This window comes from Crocodylus siamensis, chromosome 6, assembly GCF_052110815.1.
Source record: "Crocodylus siamensis isolate JL-2025a chromosome 6, ASM5211081v1, whole genome shotgun sequence".
Classification (NCBI taxonomy): domain Eukaryota; kingdom Metazoa; phylum Chordata; order Crocodylia; family Crocodylidae; genus Crocodylus; species Crocodylus siamensis.
In genome coordinates, this window is record NC_143400.1 from 54,629,925 (window position 1) to 54,655,415 (window position 25,491).

General features: G+C 43.7%; 1 protein-coding gene across 5 annotated transcripts in view; it reads right to left on the minus strand.

Annotated features, from left to right (window-relative positions):
* The window catches only part of NMNAT3 (nicotinamide nucleotide adenylyltransferase 3), a 68,546-nt gene that overhangs the window by 35,725 nt on the left and 7,330 nt on the right, over nt 1-25,491 (minus strand). For all 5 annotated transcript variants that reach the window (XM_090053337.1, XM_090053333.1, XM_090053335.1 and 2 more), the window contains one exon: nt 12,718-12,846. In XM_090053337.1, the coding sequence (XP_089909463.1) occupies nt 12,718-12,826 (109 nt within the window). In that variant the 5' untranslated portion in view covers nt 12,827-12,846. The remainder of the gene's footprint in view (nt 1-12,717; nt 12,847-25,491) is intronic.

The following is a 25,491-nucleotide window of genomic DNA, read 5'->3' on the forward strand; positions in this document are numbered from 1 at the left end:
TTTCTCCCTGAGAGACACCCCTAGAAGGCACGGGTCACATCGCAGATACTCCCTGACCTGGCTGACACTAGAAGGAACCTGCAAGCCACAGTCTTCACAGCACCAAATCTGTACCTGGGTGGAAGCTTTGATGGTGTGCAGTCTGCCTGGACAGACACCTCACAGGCAGAAGCAGAAGAAGAGCTGGAAGTGGCAGTGGCTCTGGGATTGCAACTAACCCAGATGCCTTGTTTCAGGGGAACTCAAAACCCTCAGACTGACCATGACCTTTCCATTCGGTAATAGGCAAATATATTGATACACAGTAATAACAGAAAAAAAGTAATACAAGCAATTATATAGCTACCAATCCTAGGGGTGTCCAAATGCATTCAGCCAGGATGTGAGCTTCACTCTGAGGTTCTCTCAAATTCTGCACCCCCCCCCGCCTCCACTCTCCTCCCCATGGACTCCAGTTAAACAAGGGGCTTAAGTCTTGGTCTAGCTCAGGGGTCGGCAACCCCCGGCACACGTGCCAAGCATGGCACACATGCCAAGCATGGCACACAAGGCCATTCTCCTCAGTCCTAGCACGCATTGGCCAGCCGCAGTAGGCAACTGAGACGCTGCGAGCCTTGCTGGGAGTAGCCCAGGCTCCATGGCTATGAGCAGCTACCCAGAACCAGGGCCAGCTGCAGCCAGGAGGCTACAAACAGCTGCTGCCTCCCACCCCCGACCCCAACAGGCGCAGTGCCGGCACCTGCTGCCTTCCCCGGAGCCCAGGGCCACTAGACATCTGGGGCCAGGTAGGGAGGGCAGCAGCTGTTTGTAGCCTCCCAGCTGCAGCTGGCCCTGGCCAGCTGGGTAACTGCTCATAGCCATGGAGCCCAGACTGCTCCCATGGAAGCCCTGCTGCAAGCAGCCTGGGCTCTGTGCCTGTCAGCAGCTACCCAGAACCTTGGCCAGCTGCAAACATCTGCTGCCTCTCTGCCCCAGCCCCGATCTCGGCCCCAGCTGCCTCCCACAGCCCCAGATCCGGCCCCAGGTAGGCAGCACATACCGGCAATGCTCCTTGCTGTGCTGCCCTTGCTACTTCTGCAAAGCAGCATTGGAACCTGGCATGGCAGGACAGTGGGGGGGGGGGGCACAGAAAGCTGCCTGCTCCAAGCTCTCCGCTGCCTTGCCACACTTCCCGTGTGCACAGAAGCAGCGTGGGCAGCAGCACAGGGTTGTGCCCCTTGCTGCTGCCCCCACCTGCAGGGGAAGTGTGGCAGGGCAGCGAGGAGCAGGCAGCTTTCTGCACCTCCCGCTATGCCCTACTGCACCAGGTTCCAACACTGCTTTGCAGAAGTGTCAAGGGCAGCACAGCAGGAAGCACTGCCGGTATGTGCTGCCTCCCCAGAGCCTGGGGGCAGGTCTGAGGCTGGGAGGCAGCTGGGGCTAGGGTGGAGAGGCAGCAGATGTTTGCAGCTGGCTCAAGTTCTGGGTAGCTGCTGACAGCCACAGAGCCTGGGCTAGAGGGCAGAGGCTTTGGGTGGGGGGGCAAGGGGCAGCAGGGCTGGGGGGCAGAGGGATTTTGGTGTGGGACAGGAGGCAACAGGGCTAGGAGGCAAAGGCCATGAGCAGGAATGGGGGGCAAGGGCATCCTGCCATGTATCCCCTGCCCTCATTTTGTTTTTCTGGCATGCCGGCACTCCGGCACCTTCCAAGGTAGGCATTCTGGGTTTTTTCAGCACTCTGGCCAAAAAACGTTGCCTACCCCTGGTCTAGGTGCTGAGTTTTAGCTGCTTAAAATAAAACTGTGTAGATTAGTCAGTCCTAATTACATATATATTAAAAAAATCTTATTTTACAGGCTCCCCTTCAAAGAGGGGAAGCGTGGCAAACCAACTTGTGAACTGACTAGTGAACTTCTTGCCAACTGTCCTGTTTGCTGCTCCTATGGTCGCTTGGACTGTCTCCTTGTATACATCTCCTGGGCCTGAACTGGCTAGGGCCTTTTTCACACCCAGGAAGTAATCAATCAGCCCACTCAACTGCTCTGAGCACACCCCCAAGTGCACAAACCCACCAAACAGCCCTCAGCAAGCCAAACACACAGGGTGCAGACAGAAGGGCAGTTCCCAGCCATAACTCGGAACAATTTCTGCAGTGTTCTGAGTTACAGCCTTACCCCAGACCAAACAGAAGTTCACTGTTGATTCCAGAGTGGAGAGGAATCTAGCTGCTAGCTGGAGCCTGCAGCCAGGTTCCCATAGCAACAGTCAGTGCTCACTGTTTTCAGAATGGGAGGGGGGAAAGGCAGTGGAGGGCTCCCCAGCTGGTGCTGAAGAGTGAAGTGGGTGAATTGGAATTGGCGGGGGGGGGCACGCTTAAAAAACCCCAGACTAAACTCCCTCTGTTCCCTTTCCCTCTCCCATTCTGAAAACAGCAACAGGCTGGGAGCTCTACAGAAAAAAAAGTTACAGAATACACTACATTTTTAAACATCTTTATCTGATTGACACCTCATGCAATGAGAGGTCAGTTTTTCACCCAATCAGCCACTTTTGAAGCTGTCTGCAGCCCTGCACTTGTGTCTGGTCACAGCTACAGACTCCTTTCTGTGGCCAGACTAGGTGAAAACTGTGACTTCTGTCTGCACACACAGGCAACTGGCTCACTAACCTTCCCAGAACAGGATCTAGTGTCTGGTTCCTCTTCTCCTTCCTCCTCTTGCTCCCAGCAAACTGCTTGAAACTGCCCTGTTCCTTTTTCCCTGGTCACTGTTTTTAAATTGTTTTGCCTTTGTCCCCTCATTACAATCAATTTTCTCACTACAGTCTTTTTTTTCATTCTCTTAATATTTGTATTACTTCGTAAGTACAAAATGTTTTGTAACTACTAAATACTGGTATTATTTTAGTAGCATCTAGTTTAGTCTCTAGGATCCTAATTAATTGCTGACAAAAATAATGCAATGTCTACACATTTTCTGCAGTTTCACTTCTGTACTGTAATGAATTAGGCCCTGCCATCTTTAAGCCATATTAACTGTCAAAAACAGAATTTCTCAATAATGCTATGGAGCTTAGATTAAACACGTCAGTGTATATGTCCAATGGAAATATGCGAATATTACCAATACCAAAAGTTGTATGTTCTATTCCTAGCTCAACATGTGGAAAATTTACTTCTGTTCAAATGGTTTCATTTGATTAATAAATCTTCTGAACTAGACCAAGATTAAAAACTGCAGCATAATGAGTTTATATATTTATTTTATGTCTCTTGGCACCCCCCCCAAGCTCCAGAGCTTTGAAACTGGCACTGCTGCAGTCTTAAATAGAATTATTACAGATTACACTCCAACCTTGTCTGTAGATTACACCGAAACACCTTATCATGCAATATTTAATTTTTCCAACTTACACTTTGAAATAGAAAATCAAAGTCAAACTCACAGCAGTAACTACTATGACATTAATTAAATCTGACACTGACCAGACACTTGGGAGTACAGACATTTTCTTTACTGAAATGTGGCTGTTGGTTTATATGCATTATAACTCACAGACTAATCTTTGTTAAGCAGCATGTGTCCTTTCAGCCTACATTCTGTCCCAGGTATCTCCTCTATAGTTCCAGTATCAGACAGTGGGCATTAGGGACAAGTTCTTGTTTCCTTGGTTTTGAAACTGAAAAGGGCTTTAGATGCCTTCTGCCAGGGTGTTGGATAGGACCGAGGCTGAATGGGAGAAGAAGCAGCCGAGTGAGGTCTTCTCATACTCTTCAGATGCCATTATATCACTTGGTGACACACCAAGAAGAGATGAGGGACAGTGGAAGTTGTAAAGCTGCATGCTGCGGAAAGAAGCTTACCAGAAAAAGTCTCTGCATTCTAATGTGCGACCTATCTAAGAGTGGTGGTCCCCAAAGCACATGCAAGCTCCTCCTGACTGTTGTCACTGTTTCCAGCTCAGCTGGCCAGTCTGCTGGGGTTTACAAAATCAGGCCAAAACATCATTTTCTATATGTTTTTCTGGGATTGAACCAGGGACATGCTTGATTTTGGGGGGTTACAAAGTAACCTGTTCATGTAAAAGTCATCTGAGACTGTGTGGGTCATTCGTGCTAATGCAAAGTTATGTATGAACATGATGGACAGAAGTCAGGTTTGGGGAGAAGGGAGGCTGAGGCCAGGCCTCAGTATTTTTTCTTCTTCAATGAGTGTATTCACAGTGCATCAGGCACACAGCACACTGCTGCAGTGAGCCCACATACAGTTGCAGAATTCTAGATACATGTCATTTAAAAATTTTAATTAAATAATTACATTTTAAACTTTTCTAATTACCTGAAATTTTGCATGCATGTACACATGTATGAGCCCAATTCTATTTCAGTTTTCAAAAAACAATCTACAAGTTAAAGAATATTACAGAGGGATAATCTCTCATGTTTCACTCCCACAACAAATAGAGAATGTCAAGAGAAAAAAACCCACAACAATAGACAAGAAAAATGTTTTTTGCTTTTGTTTCTGTTAATCCTCTAGGAAGTGATAAGAATGAAATGGAAGGAACACCAACTCAGAGACAGCTACAACTTGTACACTTTGGAAGAGGCAGTGATCTACTGAGGCATCAGTGAAAGAGTTTATGGAGGTACCACTAGCAGCTTTCACAGGATGGGTTTTCATTTTCTTCACAGGAGAGAAGAAAAGGAAAAATCATTAACCTACATGGGGCATGTGAATGCCATGGTGATAAGCTCTGTGGAAGAACCCTGTCAGACTGGCAGGCATAAATCAACCCCTGACCTGGCTGAGAGTCATAGAAGCCTTCCTCTTCTCTGCTCATGCTTTAATCCATCTAACAGTTTTGGAAGCCTCCTTTCCTTCAGCCAATTAGGAATTGAGTTCAATTAGTTCTCTGTTTGGAAACAAGGAATAAAGCCTCCATCCTAGCAACAATATAAAAAATAATTTCATAGTTTCTGGGGTTGGAAGGGACCTGAGCAGGTCATCGAGTCCGACCCCCTGCCATGGCAGGAAAGAGTACTGGGGTCAAATGACACCAGCAAGGTGTACATCCAGCCTCCTCTTAAAGACCCCCAGGGTAGGAGCCTGCATCACTTCTCTTGGAGGTTGGCTCCAGATCCTGGCCGCCCTGACCGTGAAGTAGCACTTCCTGATATCTAGCCTAAATCTACCCTCTGCCAGCTTGTGACCGTTGTTCCTGGTCACTCCTGGTAGTGCTTGGGGGAACAGGGAGTTCCCCAGTGCCTGCTGGTCCCCTCTGACTAGTCTGTAACTGGCCACTAGATCCCCCCTCAGCCTTCTCTTGTGGAGATTGAACAGGTTCAGGTCCCGTAGCCTCTTCTCACAGGGACTGCCCTGCTGCCCCCTGATCATGCGAGTGGCCCTCCTCTGGACCCTCTCCATGTTGTCCACATCCCTCTTGAAGTGCGGCCCCCAGAACTGGATGCCGTACTCCAGCTGTGGCCTGACCAGTGCCGCACAGAGGGGGAGGATCACCTCCTTGGACCTGCTTGAGATGCATCTGTGGATGCAGGACAAGGTACGGTTGGCCTTCCTGACTGCATCCCCACACTGCCGGCCCATGTTCATCTTGGAGTCAATGATGACTCCAAGATCCTTTTCCGCCTCTGTGCTGACAAGAAGGGAGTTCCCCAACCTGTAGGTATGGTGCCGGTTGTTCCTCCCCATGTGCAGCACCTTGCACTTGTCAGTATTGAATCCCATCCTAGTCTCATCCACCCACCCCTGTAGCCTGTTTAGGTCCGATTGCAGCCTATTCTCCCATCTAGCGTGCCCACATCCCTCCACATCTTAGTGTTGTCAGCAAATTTGAACAGGGTGCTTTTTACCCCCTCGTCCAAGTCACTGATGAAGATGTTGAACAGCGCAGTCCTAAGGACCGAGCCCTGTGGAACCCCGCTGCCCACATCCCTCCAGGTCGAAAATGACCCATCCACCACCACTCTCTGGGTGCAGCCCTCCAGCCAGTTGGTGACCCAATTGACTGTGTGGGTGTCAACACCACAGTTCCCCAGTTTCTTGCTGAGAACGGGGTGAGAGACAGTGTCGAAGGCCTTCCGAAAGTCCAGGAAGACTATGTCCACTGCTACCCTTGCATCTAAGGATTTGGTGATCTGGTCATAGAAGGCCACCAGGTTGGTCTGACAGGACCTGCCGCTAATGAACCTGTGTTGGTTGCACCTAAGCATAATCTCCCCTGCTGGCCCCTCGTGGATATGCGCCAGAATAATTCTCTCAAAAAGCTTGACCAAGATTTTTACAATTTACAAGACTCCATTCTTTCCTGGCTGAACTGACCATTATGCAGGAACACCAATTTGGCTAAAAGTAGAATGATTTGATACAGTATATGAAGGAAGCAGCTGATAAAAACTTCTATACCAAATACAGGGCATGACAGAAATACCACTGAAGACAATACAGTCCTTCCACTGATATCACTGGGCAGCTTTACACGTGCTCCAGGGCTGGAGGGGGCATTTTAATTAGAGGGGCTCTCGGGAGCCACTTTAATTAAAACGCCCGCAGTGTCTTGTGTATTCAGGGTCTCATGCTTCAAAATGGTGGCAGGGGCACTTTAACTAAAGCCTGTTCAGTGAACTTTAGTTAAAGTGCCCTGATACAATTTTGAAACGTGGGGACACTGACTATGTGACACTAAGGCTGCTGAAGCGTTCTAATTAGAACACGTCAGAGTAGGTGTCAGGTACATATATAGGTGCCACTGTGTTTTGGACTACAACTGGAATTTCCAAATGCAGAAAGTGGAGCACTTGATATCTCTGCCACTTTTTTTAAAAAAGGGGGGGTGGCTCTTGTTGCTTTTTGGTATTCATCAAGAAGAAAGCAGAGCTGAATTGTATGCACTAATAAAGCTGTTCAAGGCAGCTCTGGGCAATTTCAGGGAATTTAGTTTTATAGACTAGGAACAATTTCTTTAGCAATCTGCCAGGTCTATGGTTTATCTGCTTTGATTTGCACCAGTGTTTGACTCTGAACCAACTATGAAGTACGCTCTGTCAGTTTAATCTCCTGTAGATGCCAAGAGCATACCAATCCCTGCTTTCATATATCTTTCAATGATGCAGCTCAGTAAATTTAAAACATATAGTGCCATATTTTTTAGGAAAATGCATTTTAATCTATCTATGGCTCTTAATACAAGACACAGGACTTACTCATCTTAGTTTTAGCACAATTAGTTTTAATAGTGCTTATTAGTATTTATTGTATGTACAGTGAACAGCTCCTGCATGTTTGATCCCTGCCACTTCCTCATATTTCTGTCTTTCTGTGCATTCAATGAAAAACATTTTGATAAAAGATCTACACTTAATGGCTGCTTTAATCCATCAGTTTAATCTAGCTCCCTAGCATCTGTATAGATCCGGTGGTTCAGCAGGACTTTTATCTAATAGCCAACTGAATCAGCTGATGTGCATGATCTATACAGACATTGCGTGAGCTGGGTCAAGCTAATGTGATGCCTCTTTCTGGCATGTGCTTGGGGTGGAGACACTCCAAGCTAAAAGTAAAGCATTATTTTTTTTCCCCATCATCTATAAGCACCCATAATTTATTGCAAAAATTAAACTGAAGATTTTTTTTAACTCCTACAGCAAAGAGGTTTTTGGTAAGCACTTAGAAAGCAGAGTGATGGTGCTACAGAAAAAGCCCAAGTAGTATACCTGAAGCCTGAAAAAACTATCTAACAAGCCTTCTGGGTTGACGGGTAAAATTTTCATTATTATACGATACATTTAGGTGATCAGCATTACAGTGATAAAGCAAGTCTGTTTAGAAAGATCTGTAGAGATCTACTGTACAGCATGCATTACACTTACCTATGTTGACACTAATTCAATGACAAAGTCAAAGCAAGTGCATTATACACGAACAAGCAGCCCCATCCACCTGGGACCACACAGCAGGTCCTGCTGAGCCACTTTTGGGCCCCCGCCTCTGCTGGTGCTGCATAGTGCTTCCGCCTCTGCTGGTGTTGCATAGTGCTTCTACCCAGCATCCCCTGTGGTGCCTGCGAAATGCAGTCAAGCTCCATAGGCCCAGGGAGGGCCAGACTATTTCCCAGGCTGCCGTGTGGTGCCAGGAAGGTAGGCAGGCAGGCTGCTTCCACCCAGTGTCCCCTGTGACACCAACAAAGGCTGGACCCACAATTGCCGCCCATGCCACTAACCAGAGGAGGTGGAGGCCTGAGCACGACTTGCCTAGGGCCTGCCACAGTGTCACCACCTATGGTGCCTGACTGAGCTAGATAAAAATCAACTGGTGAGCTAAATCCAGCCTGTTGGCCATGTTTTGTCCACCCCTGTATTAACAGGAGTTGCATCTGCAAATCAAGGGAAGTAAATCTTCTACTCTATTCAGGACTGGTGAAGCCTCACCTGGAGTACTACGTCTAGTTTTGGGCCCCTCACTTCAAGAAGGATGTAAAGAGTTTGGAGACAGGCAAGTATAGAGTTACAGAAAAGGATTACGGTCCTAGGAAGAAAGGTTTATGAAGAAAACTAAAAGAACTAGGGTTATTTAGTCTGGCAATGAGAAGACTGATGTGGGATTTGGTATCAGGCTTCAAATACCTGAATGGAAATTAGAGAGAGGATGGAGATATACTTTTTTCTGTGGCTGTAAGGAACAGGACCAAGACCAATGGCCTCAAGCTGCAGCACAGAAAAATCAGCTTAGGGATAAAGCATTAGAAATAAAGTTGTGGAATCTCTATCCCTGGAAATCTTCAAGAACAGACTACACAGGCACTTAGCTGGAATGACTTAGTCTGGGATGTGGAATCCAGCCTTCAGCAGGGAGCTGGACTAGATGATCTTGTGAGGTATCTTCCAAAACTACTTTCCTGTTATCCTAAAATTTGGGCCAGACTGTGATTTTAACAATCTGCCTTAAGTATGAGGCAGGGTATGGCTGCTAATTAATTTCTGGAATCACAGAATCAATGGACTGGAAGGGACCTGTTAGATTGAGTCCAGTCCCCCACCATAGGCAAGAGGTTAATGAGCTCAAACTAGCTCGAGGTGGTTATCCAGCCTCCTCTTGAACACCTCCAAGGATGGCAACCACACCACCTCTGCCAGGAGTGTGTTTCAGGTTCAAGTTACCCTAACAGATAAGTTCTTCCTCATGTCCAGCCTATATCTTCCCTCTATTAGTCTGTGACCACTGGTCCTTGTCCTCTCAAGGGGTGCCTTCCTGAAGAGTTGCTCCCCCAGATCTTGGTGTTCCCCGCTGACATACTTGTAGGCAACTATCAAGTCACCTCTCAGCCTCCTCTTACCCAGACTGAACAAGCCCAGCTCCCAGAGTCTCTCTTCACATGGCCTATCCTCCAGGCTCTTAATCATGCAGGTGGCCCTTCTCTGTACCCTCTCAAGCTTATCCACATCCTTCTTGAAGTGCAGTGCCCAAAACTGAACACTGTACTCCAGTTGTGGCCTCACCAACGCTGAGTAGAAGGAGAAGCACCTCCCTTGATCTGCTGGCAACACACCGGCTGATGCATGCCAGAGTTCTGTTTGCCCTGCTGGCAAATTCCTCACACCATTGGCTCATATTCATCTTCTGGTCGATTGTGACACCCAGGTCCCATTCAGCTGTGCCAGTCAGTGGTCTACCTGTAATTGTGGTGAAGGTTCTTCCTACCCAGATGAAGGACCCGGCACTTTTCCCTGTTGAACCATATCTGATTTCAATCAGCCCCTAGAACCAGTCTGTCAAGGTCATCCTGGATCCTTACCCTGTCCTCTGGTGCGCCCACATTTTCTCACAGCTTGGTACTGTCTGCAGATTTAATCATAGAGCATTCCACCCCTGCATCCAAGTCATTAATAAATATGTTAAAAAGCATGGGGCCAAGCATCGATACGTGTGGGACACCACTAGACAGCCCTCCAGGATGAGGCCGTCCCATCAATTACAACTTGCTGGGACCAGCCTCTAAGTCAGTTATCCATCCACTTCACTGTAGGCTGGTCCAGGCCAGTACCCTCCAGTTTAACTGAGATAACTTAATGGGACAGAATCAAAGGCCTTACTGAAGTCTAAGTAAATCATATCTACTGTTGGCTACAAAGGACCAAGTTGCAGGATCGTCATAAAATTCTGGTTTATCAGAAGGATGCAAAAGTCAGATCATAAACCTTGGGGCTGATCCCCTCAAACACACACATACTCACAGTAGCTAGCTATGAACACTAAGCACCAGTGTCAAGATTTACTTATCCCTAAGCTCTGGAGTCTGCCATCGGTGGCCAGTAAAGGCTTCTTTCAGTGCAATGTTGCTTCAGAAGGGGGTCGCTGGCTGGTCCTTCGGGCTGGAAAGGCAGGGTGCTGGTCAGGTCAAAGAGGGTGCCATTGGGGGCCATTCTTCACTGCCTTTTATCCCTCTTTGGCAGAATTTGGTGACTCCCCAATTTTCAGACTTGCCTAATCCAAGGGTTATTGACCTCGTGGGACGTCCCCCTTGGTGGTTGCTAGATGGCATCTCTCAGCCCCAGAGGTCACATCCACAGGTACATGCAATCTCAGGAGTCCCTTGATGAAGTTTGATTAATTCACTGCCATGATTATTAGGGCTCTGGGAGCGGTTGACTGGGGGAGGAGTGGTATTCAGTCCCAAAAGTTGGTCTTTGGCATTGATTAGTTCAAACTGTGTCTTCTGTACCTTTAACAGGGAAGTTTCAGGGAGTTCCTGGCTCTATCTTGATCCTTTCCTCTCATTAGTCTGTGGTTTCATAGGTGTTAAATTGCCACTTGTTAACTTGTTATCCTGGCTAGCTACTGTGTTACACAATCAGTCATGATTCATTCAGGGACTTGCTCAATACAGAGAAACTGCGATTCGATTCTTGCCTTTGCTAACATCGTTACATGGTACAACTTACTTTTAAATTTAAAGTAAATTTGTTATGAAGTTAAAAAGCATAGAATATAAAACATAAAAGGGTGAAATGCCATGGCACATACAACAAATAGACCAAATACAATGGGGGGGACATACTGATGCAGAATACTGTTTTATACCCATAATAGCATCTACAAACTATATTTTTATTACAAGTACACCTTATATTCTATAACAATAATAATAATAAACAAAGAAGAGGGAGGAAGGAAGAAGAAGTAGAGAAGAGAAAGCATCCCCAAAAGGGGGCAAATACTGCAAAAGGGGCTTCTGCCATATGGAGGGGCTTCACATTGGAGTGGGGTGCAAGCAAAAAAAAGTTTTTTGCTACACTGCCTCACATCCCTTGTCTAGCTGGTTAGTTACCTGGTCGTAAAAGGACACCAGGTTTGTCAGGCATGAGCTACCCTCCACAAAGATGTGCTGGTTTTTCTTAATACCCTGACAGTTATAAGCTTGTGATTGTGGCCTCATTAACAATTTTTTCAAAAGTTTTTCCTAAGTACCAAAGTCAGACTGATCAGTCTACAGTTTGCAGGGTCATCCCTTTCTTAAAGATGGGCATCACATTGGTCCTCTTCCAGTCATCCCGGACCACCCTCAAGTTCCATGACTTTTCGAATATCTTCACCAAAGGCCCTGCTATGATTTCAGCCAGTTCTTTCAGGGCTCTTGGATGTAGCAGGTCATCTGGTCCTGCAGACTTGAAAATGTTTAGTTGTTCTAAGAGGACCCTCACCTGTTTGGGACTCACTTCATGATGTCTGTCATGACTGACTTCATGATGACTTCCCCATGTTCTCTGGGCCTCTGGACAAGTGTACAGCTCCTGTTAGCTTTCTGGAATACCGATGTGAAGTATTCATTTAGGAGCTTTGCCTTTTCTTTGGGATCAGCTGTGGGCTGCCCCTCCATATTCAGCAGGGATCCCACAGTGAAGCTTTTTTTTTTTCTTACTCCTCATGTACCTGTAGAAGGACTTTTTGTTGTTCTTTATTTTGGATGCCAGCTTGATGTCCATTAAAGAAGTGACTCCGGAATTAAAGAATTAAGCAAAAGTAGAATATGATCCTTTGTGCTGCTTTAGATTTTTGCTTCTTTTGGGCACTTGATGCTGCTAGGCCACTTGGTGTTTTCCTTTGTTGCTCTTACTTTCCAGCTTGCTGTGATTTAGTTCTTTTGAGCTCCTTTCTGTTGTTTAGAATATGCTAGAAGATTCTAGTTCATAATGCTAGAAGTTCTAGTTCATAATGAATAACAAATATATTTTCCCCAGTTTCACCTGACAGTCAAAATTGCAAACCGTACCACTATATTTTCCCCAGTTTCACCTGACAGTCAAAACTGCAAACCGTACCACTTCTTCATATTAAATTACATCATCACAAAAGCATGACATTTCAAAATAAATGTTTTTTCACTGCTCCAAAGAAGTTACGGGTACCTTTTTACCAGGTTCAGCTGCAGCAGTTTTCCCCTAAAAATCTAATCTTAAAACTGTTCCCAAACTTTAAATGCAACTGTGTGAACACCTTGCTATAAAATCTCCATTTTGTGCAATTAGACTCAAAAAGAGGTAACAACAGTAGAATTTCTGTATTAAGTGTGCCATTAAATGTGTAATCAACATCTCAATTAGCAATAAAAATGCTTTTTAAAAGGAGCAAGTTTTAAAATGACAGTGCACACACCCTCAATCCAATCCCTTCTAACAAATTATATCCCACCCCTAAGAGATGCACATCAATTTCACCATACTGACCTGTTTGATGGAGGTGATCTCTGGCAAGCTCAAATAAACGCATGTGCATGTTTGTGATAGGATTAAAGGAGCCACAAGCTAGGAGAATGAGAGGTATCTGGTTTTTCATCTTGACATCAGCACTTCTCCCTAAAGAAAGTACAACCCTTATAAAATAAGCAGCATTACAGAGGTTTCCTAAATCAGTTTCTCAAAACAATACATAAAGGAGCATACTTTGCAGACTGTATATCCTTGAAGCGTTAGGAAAATGCCAAGGGATCAGCATGTAGCAAAAATAAGAACACAGGATAGGTAATTAAATCAGAAATATAACCTGTACTTCAGCAAAAGTTATGATTACACCCCTAATTATGCTCTATGATAGCCGTAACAAGTAGAAAAATACAGGCAAACAGAAAAAGTAATGGCTGCTGTTTCAGGTCTGTAGACAGCTATCATAGAAAATAAGGGTTGGAAAGGACCTCAGGAGGTTATCTAATCCAACCCCCTGCTCAAGGTAGGACCGTCTCCAACCATCTCATCCCAGCCAAGGCTTTATCTAGCCAGGTCTTAAAAATCTCCAAGGATGGAGGTTTCCCTCAGTCTCTCCCCATAAGTTATGTTCCCCAGACCCCAACAATTTTGTTGTCCTCCACTGGACTCTAATTTGTCCACATCCTTTCAATAGTGGGAGACCCAAAGCAGGACACACTACACCAGATGTTGCCTCACTAATGCCATATAGGAGGGGAAGAATTACTTCCCTCAATCTGTTCACAAGACTCCTACTAATGCAGCCCAGTATGCCGTTATCCTTCTTCACAACAAAGCATACTGTTGACTCATATTCAGCTTATTGTCTGCTGTAACCTTCAGGGTCTTTTTCTGCAGAGCTGCTGCCCAACCAGTCAGCCCCCAGCTTGTACCTGTGCATAGGATTGTTCTATCCTAAGTGAGGACTTGGCACTTGTCCTTGTTGAACCTCATGAAATTTCTTTTGGTCCAATCCTCCAATTTGTTGAAGTCTCTCTGAATCCTAACCCTAACATTCAGCATATCTACTACTCCCTCCATCTTGGTGTCAACTACAAACTTGCTGAGGGTGCACGCTATGCCATCTTTAGGGCATTGATGAAGATATTGAAGAAAACTGGCCCCAGGACACACCCCTGGGGCACTCCACTTAATACCAACTGCCACAAGGTATGCCATTGCTTCTTGTCCCAGGGAAAACAAACATCCATGCTTATGTGGACATGGCTAATAAGGTTTCTTTAAAATACAACCAGATGACCTGGAATCCTTTTCTCTTCAGACTGGCATCCCAGAGGATCCTGCCCATCTGTTGCCCCAGTGAGTCAAAAGCTGCTTTTCTGAAGTCTGGAGTCCTTACTCTACTGCCCTCCTTTTTTCCTTTCCTCAGGATCATGAACTCAAGCAGTCACTGCTTCCCAAGTTTCTATCCCCTTGAACATTCCCCACCAGTTCTTCCTGGTTTGTGAGCAGGAGGTCAAGAACAGCATGGCCCCAAGTTGGCCTCTCCAATACTTGCACCAGGAAGCTGTCCCCCACACTCTCCAAAAACTTCTGGGATTTCCTGTACACTGCTGTATTGCCCTCCCAGCAGATGTCACAGTGATCTGAAGTCCCCCCATGAGAACCAGGGTCTGTGATCAGAAATGTTCTGCTAGCTGCTTGAAGAAAGCCTCATTCACCGCTTCCTCCTCGTCTGGTGGTCTATCGCAGACATCCACTATGATATCACACTTGTTGCTCTCCTCTCTAACCCTAACTCAGAGACTTTCAATAGGCCTCTCTCCAGTTTTATGCTGGAGCTGTGAGCAATCATTCGGCTCTTTTACATAAAGCACAAATCCTCTTCTTCTCCCCTGCCTGTTCTTCCTCAACATTTTGTAGCCATCCATGACAGTACTAAAATTATTTGAGCTTCCCCACCAAGTCTGTTAAGAACTTCCAATTCATCCTGCTAGTTTTCCAGGTTTTGTGCCTTTGTGTACAGACTGAAGTAACTAACCACTTGCCCCACTTTCTCAGGAAGAATGAGAATGCCTCCTCTGCTGCCCCTTCCTGCTTGTGCTTCCTTTAGAATGTCCACTTCCCCACTTACCTCTGGGCTTTGGTCTCCATCCTCCAGTGAACCTAGTTTAAAGCTCTGCTCCCTAGGTTAGAAAGTCCGTCTGTTCTTCCCTCTCTTCATCAGGTGTATTAATCCCTTCCTAGAACTCCTTCTTCTTGGAACAACATCCCATACCCAAAGAAGGCAAAGCCCTGCTGGCAATACCATCTGCCTAGCCATGCACTGAATTGTATCATCCAAGTCTTGGTTTTAAGATTTTTGCAGAATTAACTTTAATGTCACTAAGACAGCCTGCCACCAGTCTAAGGAAACCTGAATATGTACTGGCCTTTCCAGGTAAATCACAGATTATAAACAATACTGAAATTGTTGCATCAAAACCAATTACAAATCCAGTACAATGACAAGTAAATGTAATCTACACTACACTGAGCTCAATGCAAGGAACAACCTAATTAGAATGAGGTGGCACCCTGACAAGTAAAACAGCTCTGTTCTGTAGCCTGCATAGGGCTTAAATGGATTTTAACTGCCAGGAGAAACCAGAGTAGTAGCATACTTCAAGGGCACAATAACACCACAGTTGGGTCCCATTTACATTACCAGTCAAAAGTACATTCAGGTATTCCAGTAAGGTGATTGTTCTAATATAGCCATGATAGATTTAGTTAAAATCAGAGAATTAAATCACCAATTTTAATCACAGTTTAAATCAGTAAGCAGGCAACTCTGATTAAAATCTATCTTAATCTTGTTTTGCATCTGTACTGTTTGTTATTTTCCTAAAGAAAGGTTGATTTTCATCAGTTGGTAATGATTAAGACAAGCTGATTTGCAACTAATTACAGGCTTTTCACTAAATATGGTACTTTTTGTTGCAAACTAGGAAGACATCTCTATACACATGTATTTATGCTATTATGTACCATTACATATGTTTATTCAGATCCTTAATTTTTTATGTTTGTATATTAGAAACTAGAAAATTATATTCCTTATTTACTAGATGATGCATATTTCTGCTCATGAGTTTGGTCAAACTGCTTTGGGATGGAATTAGAATTCAATTAAGAGGCACTAAAACAGCATTTTCAACTGGTTTTATTATTACTTAAATAAAACTACCTTTCATTTGCTGGCTATATAAGGAAAAAGTTTATCAAATAATGTTCTGAATTTAGAACTAAGTGCTAAGTAGTTGGAAAACTAAATTTGCTTTTTACTGTCTCCACAGTCTTCCAGAATTTAGAAGTGGTAGATTTCATCCCCTCTCACCTCATTTTTCATATTCCTAAGACTAGAAGATGAAAACAATGTTTCCTGCTTTTTCCAATTCCCAGTCTGTTTCTAAATTTTGAATGAACTAGCCATAAAAACTGGCCCTCACTTAATAAACTGAAAAGAAAATATTCACTGTGTACCTGCAAGAGGCCACTGCTGTCCAAAGCTGCTGTAGCAATTCAGTGAACTCCTAATCATAGGTGCTTAGCCTGGGACTTACAGAAGTTTTGTGGTTTAACTTTCCTTAAACCTTCACTAGTAAACATGTACTGCACAAATACTTTTCATTAAGATTAATATGTAATTGAAAGTTTAGACCTTAATATAGGTTGCCCCAACTTCAATTAAGTTTGAATAGGATTGTTTTTAAAAAGAAAAAAATTACATTTTTAAATAGCAAATCTTAAATGTTAACCCACTCTGACAGGAGATATTTTCAAATGATCCATAATGGACCCATCTTTTCTTCTTTGCTACCTACTTTTACTTACAATAGCTTAAATATTAATGTAAAGGCAATGATAGGTTTGACATTTCAGACTAACAAAAGTCAGCCCATCAGCATGTATTCTCTATAAGATGGGTATTTCTGCTCAGTTATATATCTACTTTCTACTGTAAAGCCTGCTTTGCACTAATTTTTAAATACCTTACCTAATAAAATGTAGGCATTTGCAGACTGCTAATCAAATGACTTGTTTCGGTCAAATGGCAGCAGAAATAAAAGTAAAATGCCTCCTTATTGCTTTCCCTAATCAGATTACATATAGGAAACGGGGTAGGCAACATTTTAGGCCAGAGTGCCAAAAAATATTAATATAGTTAATAATCATAAATGTTGCTTTTTTCAGTACATTCCAGGTTTTCTAGAAAGTCTAAACCATGTGACAATAAGTAAAACTTCATATGCTACCTCTGTTGTTGTGTACCTTTTTTGTTAAGCATGCTGTGATCAAAAAAAAAAAAAAAAGAGAGAGAAAGGAGAGAAAAAGAAGAGAGAGAGAGAAAAGGAGAGGAGAGAGAAAAAAGGAAAAGAAAAAAGGAGAAGAGAAAGAAAAAAAGAGAAGCAATAGAAGAAGAAGAGAGGGGAAAAAAAGGGAAGAGAAAAGCACTAACCACCTGGGCGGGAGCAGGGTGGGCTCAGCTGTGTGGGACAGGCTGCACATCCTGGGTGGCACTGGGACGGGAGGGCTCAGCTTTGTAGGGTGAGTGGTGGTGGCCCGGGCAGTGCTGGAGGGATGGCTATGGGGACCAGAGGGGCTAAGGTGAATTCTGGGGTGGCTATAGCCTCCCCGCCGCCCCCCCCCCAAGGCATTGTCCCTGTGCACTGGGCTCGAGCCCCAGCTGGGCATTGTGTCAGCAGTGCCTGCATGCACCCCTCTGGGTGAATCATGGGGGAAGGGCCTGAGGCAGTGCAAACCCAGGTCCCTCCCCCTGCCATCTGCTCTCAGGCACGGGGGGTGCAGGGCAGGAAAGGGGCTGGGGCAGTGCCACCCTGGCTCCTCCACCACCAGCCACCTGGAGGCATGCATGTGTGTGCTGCCTCAGGCCCCTCCCCCACCATCTGCTGTTAGGTGCATGTGCAGTTGCCGCCAGTACGGAGCTGATGCTGGAAAGCTGAAGCTCTGGCACCAGTTCTGTGCTGGTGGCAGCTGCACATGCACCTAAAAGCAGATGGCGGGGGAGGGGCCTGGGGCTGTACTGCCTCAGGCCCCTCCCCTGCCATCTGCCCAGAGGGGTGTGTGCGCAGCCACCACTAGCACAAAGCCTGGAGCACAGGGGCAATGCTAGGAGGGAGATCTTGGGGGGCAGGGCTGTAGTCACCCCAAGTTCACCTTAGCCCCCACCCTCGTACCCACCCCTCCAGCACCACCTGGGCCGCTGCCTGCCACACTTGAGCCCACCCCTTCCAGCACTGCCTGGGCTGCACAGCCCACCCTGTGCAGCTGAGCCCACCCTGATCCTACCCACAGTGCAGTTCCCCCTCTGGGAAGACGTTGGCCCAGGTTTTGAGTAGCTGCTGCCAGCCAAGGAGGTCAGGCTGCTTGCAGCAGCGCTTGCAGCCTCCTTGCTGCCTACTGTGAGTAGCCCAAGCTTCGTGCCAGCAGCTGGCAGCAGCTGCCCAGAGCCCAAGTGGGTGCTGGTATGCCGAGCAAAATGGCCTCATGTGCCATGCTTTTGCACTCATGCCGGGACTGCCGACCCATTTTAGAAAATCCTTTAATGTTATTAGCAATTTCATGGCCCACACTTGAAAAGGAGATTGCTGCTATATGTTATGTTTCCTAGAACTTTTACCTCTTCTGATTCCAGTTTATTCTCCCTCCACAGCTACCATTCTCAGATTAATTTTTTTCAGAGTTAGGTGTATACTTAATGTGTTCCTTCCTTTGAAAAACTGAAGGCCACAGCATTCTCCTTCATGCAATAAATGATTCACCAGGGACTTTTTAATTTACTCATGATGGCTTTTTTCAGCCCAAAAACAACCACCGCATTAACCTAAGTACTTGTCCCAAGGGAAAACATGTTGCCAGACTAAGCACTCATATTTGGCCCAAGTTCTTGCTGGATGAACTCTACTAAAATTGCCTACGTTGACTTAAGTTCAATGAATCTTGCACCATTAATAAATGAGCTCTTGGCCTGGTCTTATTTGGTTTATGTTGCTCCTGTCTTTCACCAGCCTCCAAAACACAGAAAACAGCACCATTCCCATGCTTAGATGGCAAGGTAATATCAGCTTCACATCCTGGCTTCCACTCAGTTGCCTGCTGCTACAGATTTCTTTCAGGTCTCCCTATTCCAAATAGCAACAGACACGTCAACTCTCCTTTGCCATGAGCGGCAGTAGTAATCTCTGTAGGTTTAGAGATTACGATATTAGTTATATTTCATTCATATACATCTTTTGCCACTGTGAAGGCTATAAATAATTTATTTTTAATGAAGGCTTAGATTCCACTGCAGTTGGCGGTTTCCACCTCAGAGACAGTCCTATATACTTACGATTGTTCAATACATCCCTTTACATATTTATACTTTGAAAACTCTCAGGGAAAGCTCCAAATTTCTACTTTTATTAGCAATAACCAGGCAGTACTCCTGATACAAACCATGTATTTATCTTTTACTTAAAAGCTCCACACAAAAGACGACCCTCTAAGCTCCCAACATAAATTTTAAAACAAATTATTTTTGCTTTGTAGTGCTTCCTTTGTTAATCAAAGCAGTAGTGATTCTCCTCCCACCACACCACACTCAGCATCCTACTCCATATTTAGCAAGCCAGATCAAAACTTGAACTCTCATTTCACCTCAGCCTCAAGCAAAAAACCGTTCTGGTATTGCTTGATTGCACACTCACAAGGAGAAGCTTTACAGCACACCTGGAAGATCAGGTGACTCAGGCTCTTTCATGCTAGGGAAAGGGAAAAACACCTGTCTTGTTTTGTACCCAGATGGAGGAGTCCAGTAGAATGGCACGACTGACTACATCCATTTTCTTCTTTCCCTGTCCTTCACCTGTGATCGGATGAGCTCATTATTCTAGGATTTCAACTTCCCCCAACCCTCAAATACTAGACCTTTGGATAGCAGGTCATTACAAAATAAAAAATTCTTCCCCCAAATGTGGGAATTGGTTAAAAAACATCTCCTGCTTATTCCCCCTACTGAAGTCCTGGTCTAGATAAAATTCAGTACCAAACCACATTGCAGCTTTTCTGTAACTTAAATGCACAAAGATTTCAAATCCAGCATCTTGTGGCACTATGTTTTATGTCAAAGGGAAATGGAGATCTCTAGCCTCCTAACATGACCTAGCACTTGTTTGACCCCAGATAAGTATGCCAAAGTCCCACATAGGAGGAAGAAAAAATGCTCCAAGTAAACCAATTCCTCAGGAAACAGCCCTGATTCAGAAGTCAGTGTAGATAACCAAGTACTGTCATTAAACCCAAAATAAGGCATATTGGGGATTTGTACCAACTGGGTTAATCAGGGTTTACCTCTTTCTTACTGTGGTTTGTGCTTACAAACCGGCACCAATGCAGCTACCTCAACTGCTTATTAGCAACTGTCCTCAAGAGTAGATAGAACACAAGTATTCACATAGCCTTCCAAGGTGATATATTAACAAAAACTGCTTACAGATGTGGGGGAAAAAAAACCCCAGCACTTCACTTTCAGCTCAGTGTGCCCCCACGCCAAGCGCAGCGCACACCCATGTGAGTTTGACCCAGCTCGCTCAGCATCTATATAGCTCACATGCTTCAGCAGGACTTTTTGGTGCTTTTATCTAATAGCCCATTAAAGATTTGAAATCACGCCAAGAGAACAGGATAAGACAATTTAGGATCTAAATAAGTGCCCAAAAAATCAAGTCCAAAAAAAAATGATGTTAAAAATTCTTATAAAAGGAGGGCTTTGATCTCTCAGACTCAGGGTGATTCTGGCCAACCTACCTTTTCTTCAAGGGGGACTATTTCAGCTGAACTGATGGAGCTAAAACATTCATAAATAAACCTGTTCATTTTAGCAGGAACTTAGAAAGATTTAGGCCTGAATGGACATAGACATTAGGCCTAATGGACGTAGAACTCTACAAAAGCTGTTCAAGCTGTAAAGCCACTAGCTAAAGACCTGTCTCGGGGGGGGGGGGGGGGACAACGACAGGGAGTACTGACTCTAGAACAAATGCAAAAATAAACCCCACCCTCCACCAAAACCCCCTTCCCAGTTCCTTTCACCAAGAAGTTTAAACACTATACATTTCTCTTAAGTGATCAACATAATGTAATCCCAGCATAGCTATATCTTCTTTTAAATATTACTGAGTTCTATTGTTGTTCTGCCTGCAAACTTCTCCAAGCATTCAATAAATATGAAGTTATAGGCATCTTACTTGCAGGCATGTGGAGTAGAATTCTCTTACCAAGTCACACTGTCTAGAAATAAACTTGCCAATTAAAGTGATCACACTGGGTATCAGATACTTCTGCTGTAGGAGCACATTGTGCCAAAAGGCTGCCACTTTCATATCATGAGTTACATAAAAATAAACACTCTATAAACCATTAAAACCCTTCTGAATACTGCATTAGTTTTTTCACTTGTTTAATGCTTTACAAGCAGCAAAGTAGCATTAAGTTAGAAAAATACCTGCACCTATTTAAATGCAGACCAATAAACACCAATTTGCACCTGTTAGTGTCACTGTATATAAACTTGCAAATAGCACCAGGTGCCACATCTATACATTGTTAGTAAGTGAAATCAGCCATGCTGAATTTGTTTCCTAGCAACTGCCCCTGTTTTAATGGGTGTGCCATTAATGGTTTTGAGTAAAAGGTACAATTTGCATCCCCCTCTCCTACATATTTATGTCTCAGAAGAAGTTGCACTCTAATAATTCAGTGTTTTTAACTACTGGTTCACTTTAAAAAGGAGATATTGAACTAGGCACATACACTTGGCGCACTAATAAGAATGGAGAGCATTCTATAGGAAACAGGCAATACAAAAATGTGGGATGCATAGTTCTGTGGCTAAAACTGAGTATAGTCAGAAGGGGGGGGGTTCTTTAAAAAAAAAAAATGGGGGGGAGCCATGAGGGGTCTGACCCTTCTTGTGCCAGTGCAGCCTGAGTCCTTCCTTGCCATCCACGCCGAGGCACACGTGCCAAGCAAAATGCCTTTGCATACCATACTCTAGTACATGTGCTGGGAGTTGCCTACCCCCGTAAATGCTTCCATATATACGCGCACGTGTGTGTGTGTGCGTGTGTGTAATGCATATATATGGAAGCATTTACACATACTCACGTTATATCATATATAAAGGATATAATATCAAGTGTAAGTAAGTAAATGTTTCTTTATATCTCAGAACTTCTACTGCTTAACATTTCTTTAAGTGATTATCCCAGTACCCCTTTGTGGGACACTGAAGGTATGCAGAAATTGTTTTTACTCCACACTTTAATGTTACCACTTTTGCAATAGTATACAGTATTACTGTATATCATTAACACAGGAAATGAAGGAAGAGAGCCAGGAAAATATAAATAAGCAGAATGTAATTACATTATACATTCCAATTCAAGTACCAACCAAACTGCTCATTGAAGTGCCACATGATCTTAGAGTGTGAAGGGGTTAGGACCCTCAATTTATATATCTCATTCAATAGCACCACTCCATATCTATGCACTGGACCTGTGGAAAAGTACTAACTCAGAATAAAGAATGCCACCTAGTGAACACCCCTCAACAAGTTTGTGTGGTACTTGGTTTCCCTATCCAAAGATGCACCCAGTACAGCTAACAGGTTCACAGCACAAAGAGGTATGGCAAAGGAACTATGATGTACTGCTACAAGCTTACTCAAACACAGTTTGGAAGAGAACTTCTCAAACTTTTCATTAAAAAAAATCTAGCTGCTGTATTTTATGATATGTCCATTTTCTTATTATGGCCTGTCAATGGAAAAATGCACTTATTTTTTTTTAAAGCTTTGGTCCTGAAAGGTGAGAGAGGTAACATCAACCAGAAACCTGCAGCTGTGTATTTTATTGTTGGGGTCAGATGAACTATTTTCTTCAATAAGAAACAAAAGTATTAAGTGGCATGGTAGCATTTTATATTGATTGAGCACTTACCACATGGCAAACCATTTTCAAGTCTGCTCTGCAGCCTGACAAAAATGGCAGGGAATCATTACATTTCCGGACAGTTCTTTTTCCACATAACTACTGTGTTTCAAAACTCTCTTCAGATGCTTAAAGTGATTTCCTGCTACATTGCTTAAAGAGTACAAGATGGCAGACAACAAGCACACTCTTCTATTTACTGCACAGGTACCTTACATAGGAGACACATCTGCCTTACAGCACCAAACTGAAGTCTAGGAGCTTGAAATCCTATTAAAAGAAACCCCCATTTAAAATAAAGGTTCTAGCCTTAGGAATTTCAGCATAAAAAATAATACTTCTATTGTACTTGTGAAATAAGGATTATTAAAGCAACAAAAGATGAGGTTAGTGATTTTAAAAAGATTTTATACTCCCAGATCAAAACATAGCTTTGATAATTTGCTCATGGCGGTTCCATATAATAAGAAAACACATTTGTATTTAAGTACCCTCACAAAACAGGGGATACAAGGTTGAGAGCAACAATACTGTTAAAATTAATATGCTATGCAGACTCTAGTACTGTAGAACCCATATACTTTGCAGGATTAGGTTCCTAACTGCCCTCCCCCACAAGATAAGGGCTTGTGAAGTAAGTGGGGGTGTGCAGACCTGTAGCAAATGGCTATGCAGGAACACTGAGTTGCTCCAGCTCATTGCTTCAGCTTTTATTTCACAGGGCACCACTTTTCTGATCAGCTACACACTGACACATACTTGATTCAGCAACCCACTGTGAATTAAGCAGTTTGCAAATTGACCAGATATGAATGATCCAGATTCTATTGTACCATTACAGTGAAAAGGTTTTTATTTAAACCTAAAACTAAATGGCTTTTTCAGGATTTTCTAATTCTGATATTAAAATAATCATTTCAAGATGATCAGATATGCTTAGAGTTAACCTCAACCAATAAATCCTTTGGACTATATTGCACTTTCAGCAGCCTTGCAAAATAATCACAGAAAATTCACCAGCCCAAACACAAGACCTGTTTGCCCACTCATAGCAGGATAGTAATAACAGTAATATTTTGCATGCTCATCAAAATAGTTACTCAAAGTAGGCAAGCTGAATTATGCCAAGAACAAAGCAGGGGAAAAAAAGCATTGGTGCAAGACAGAGGTCTTGGTACAAGGCACATCAGAGGCATTTGGTATCAACAAACTACATTTTTAACTGTTATATGTTCATTTATTAAAAAGAGAAAGTTGGGACTAGTGTTATTTTCTTCAAGTAAGTTCAACTTTAAAACAAAGTTTTGCATGTTACAAATTAATTTCCCAGCTAATTTGGTTCCCTCTACTTATAGGTGCAGAGATACTGCCTTCTGCAGTACTTCTAATCAGCCAAACCTAAGACATGGTTTTTGCACACTCTCTTTTAAGTATAGGGGGAATGAATTAGTTCAAAGCATCGGGTCTGAACCAGAACTACAGAAACAGACGAAGAGGGCTACTCTGAACAGTACAATACAGCACGTGGTTCACAAACCAGATAGTAAACACTTTTAAAAATATGGAAGTTACTTTTGATCCATAATAGAAAATATTTAGGAAGAAAACAAAATCATTATTTTCATTAGGGAATCCCTGCAAGTTCTTTTTTTATTGCTTATATTGCTACAATACATCAATAATAGATGATGTTACAGATGACCACAGTATGTTCTGCTGAAACAGCTAGTAATTGGAGCCATTTCTGATTAATTACTAGAACACACCACATAGTGCTGAGCAGTGCAGTTTTATTTATGAAGTTCCATACATACTACAAAATTAGTAAACTAACGGATAAGACAGTGACACTTGTACACTGAGGGCCAGATAGGCCATTTACATTAATATTTTAATGTAGGGGACAAGCCCAGAAAGTTAATTTTAGAAACACAGGACAAGTGTGATCTTTGTAACTGGGAAGAGAGGGGTTGGGAGTAAATTTGGAGTAACTAACCTGAAATTAGATTTATAACTAACCCATACACTTTCATGAGTCTAGTTCAGTGATTCTCAACCAGGGTGCTACAGAGTGCTGCACAGTATTATTGCTTTCAAGTGTGCAAATGTGATGCAGAAGATAAACCCAGAGATTTCAAATCAGAATGTATAGTGTCGATAACACACTAACCTGTTGTGTTCTTTCTGAATTTGTTGCAACAGAAGAACTGCTTTATTTTTCTGTAGTTAAACAGTGAAAACTAAGATCCTCAGAAAATACCAGCTGTCTCAAGTCTAACAATGTTGGGAACTACTGGTTTAGTTACACAGAAGCCATTTCAGTTGTACCAGTTTGCATTAGCATACAATAGGACCTAAAGATAAAACAGCATATGTTATAAATCACGAAATAAGCAATTAACATCTTATTGACCCTCACAGCCTGGCAGAAAACTTAGGCAGAGACCCCAGTACACCAAACCCTCTCAAAAATATAGTCAACAATCAATCCATTCTAACAATATTAGCACTGGGACCATCTACAACAGTCTACCATAGTCACCAACCGGTAGATTACGATCGACTGGTCAATCGTGGAGCCCCTGACAGTCGATCTCACTCTCGTTTTTTTTCCAAGCTAAAGTTAGGCATAAAACAGGGGTGGGCAAAATGGCTGATCCGGCCAGCAGCCAAACTCCATTTCCCAGCAGCCCCTGCCCTCATGGCTCGGGCTAGTCTCCATGGAGACCCCAGCCATACCTGCATGGGAAAGCTCAGGCTG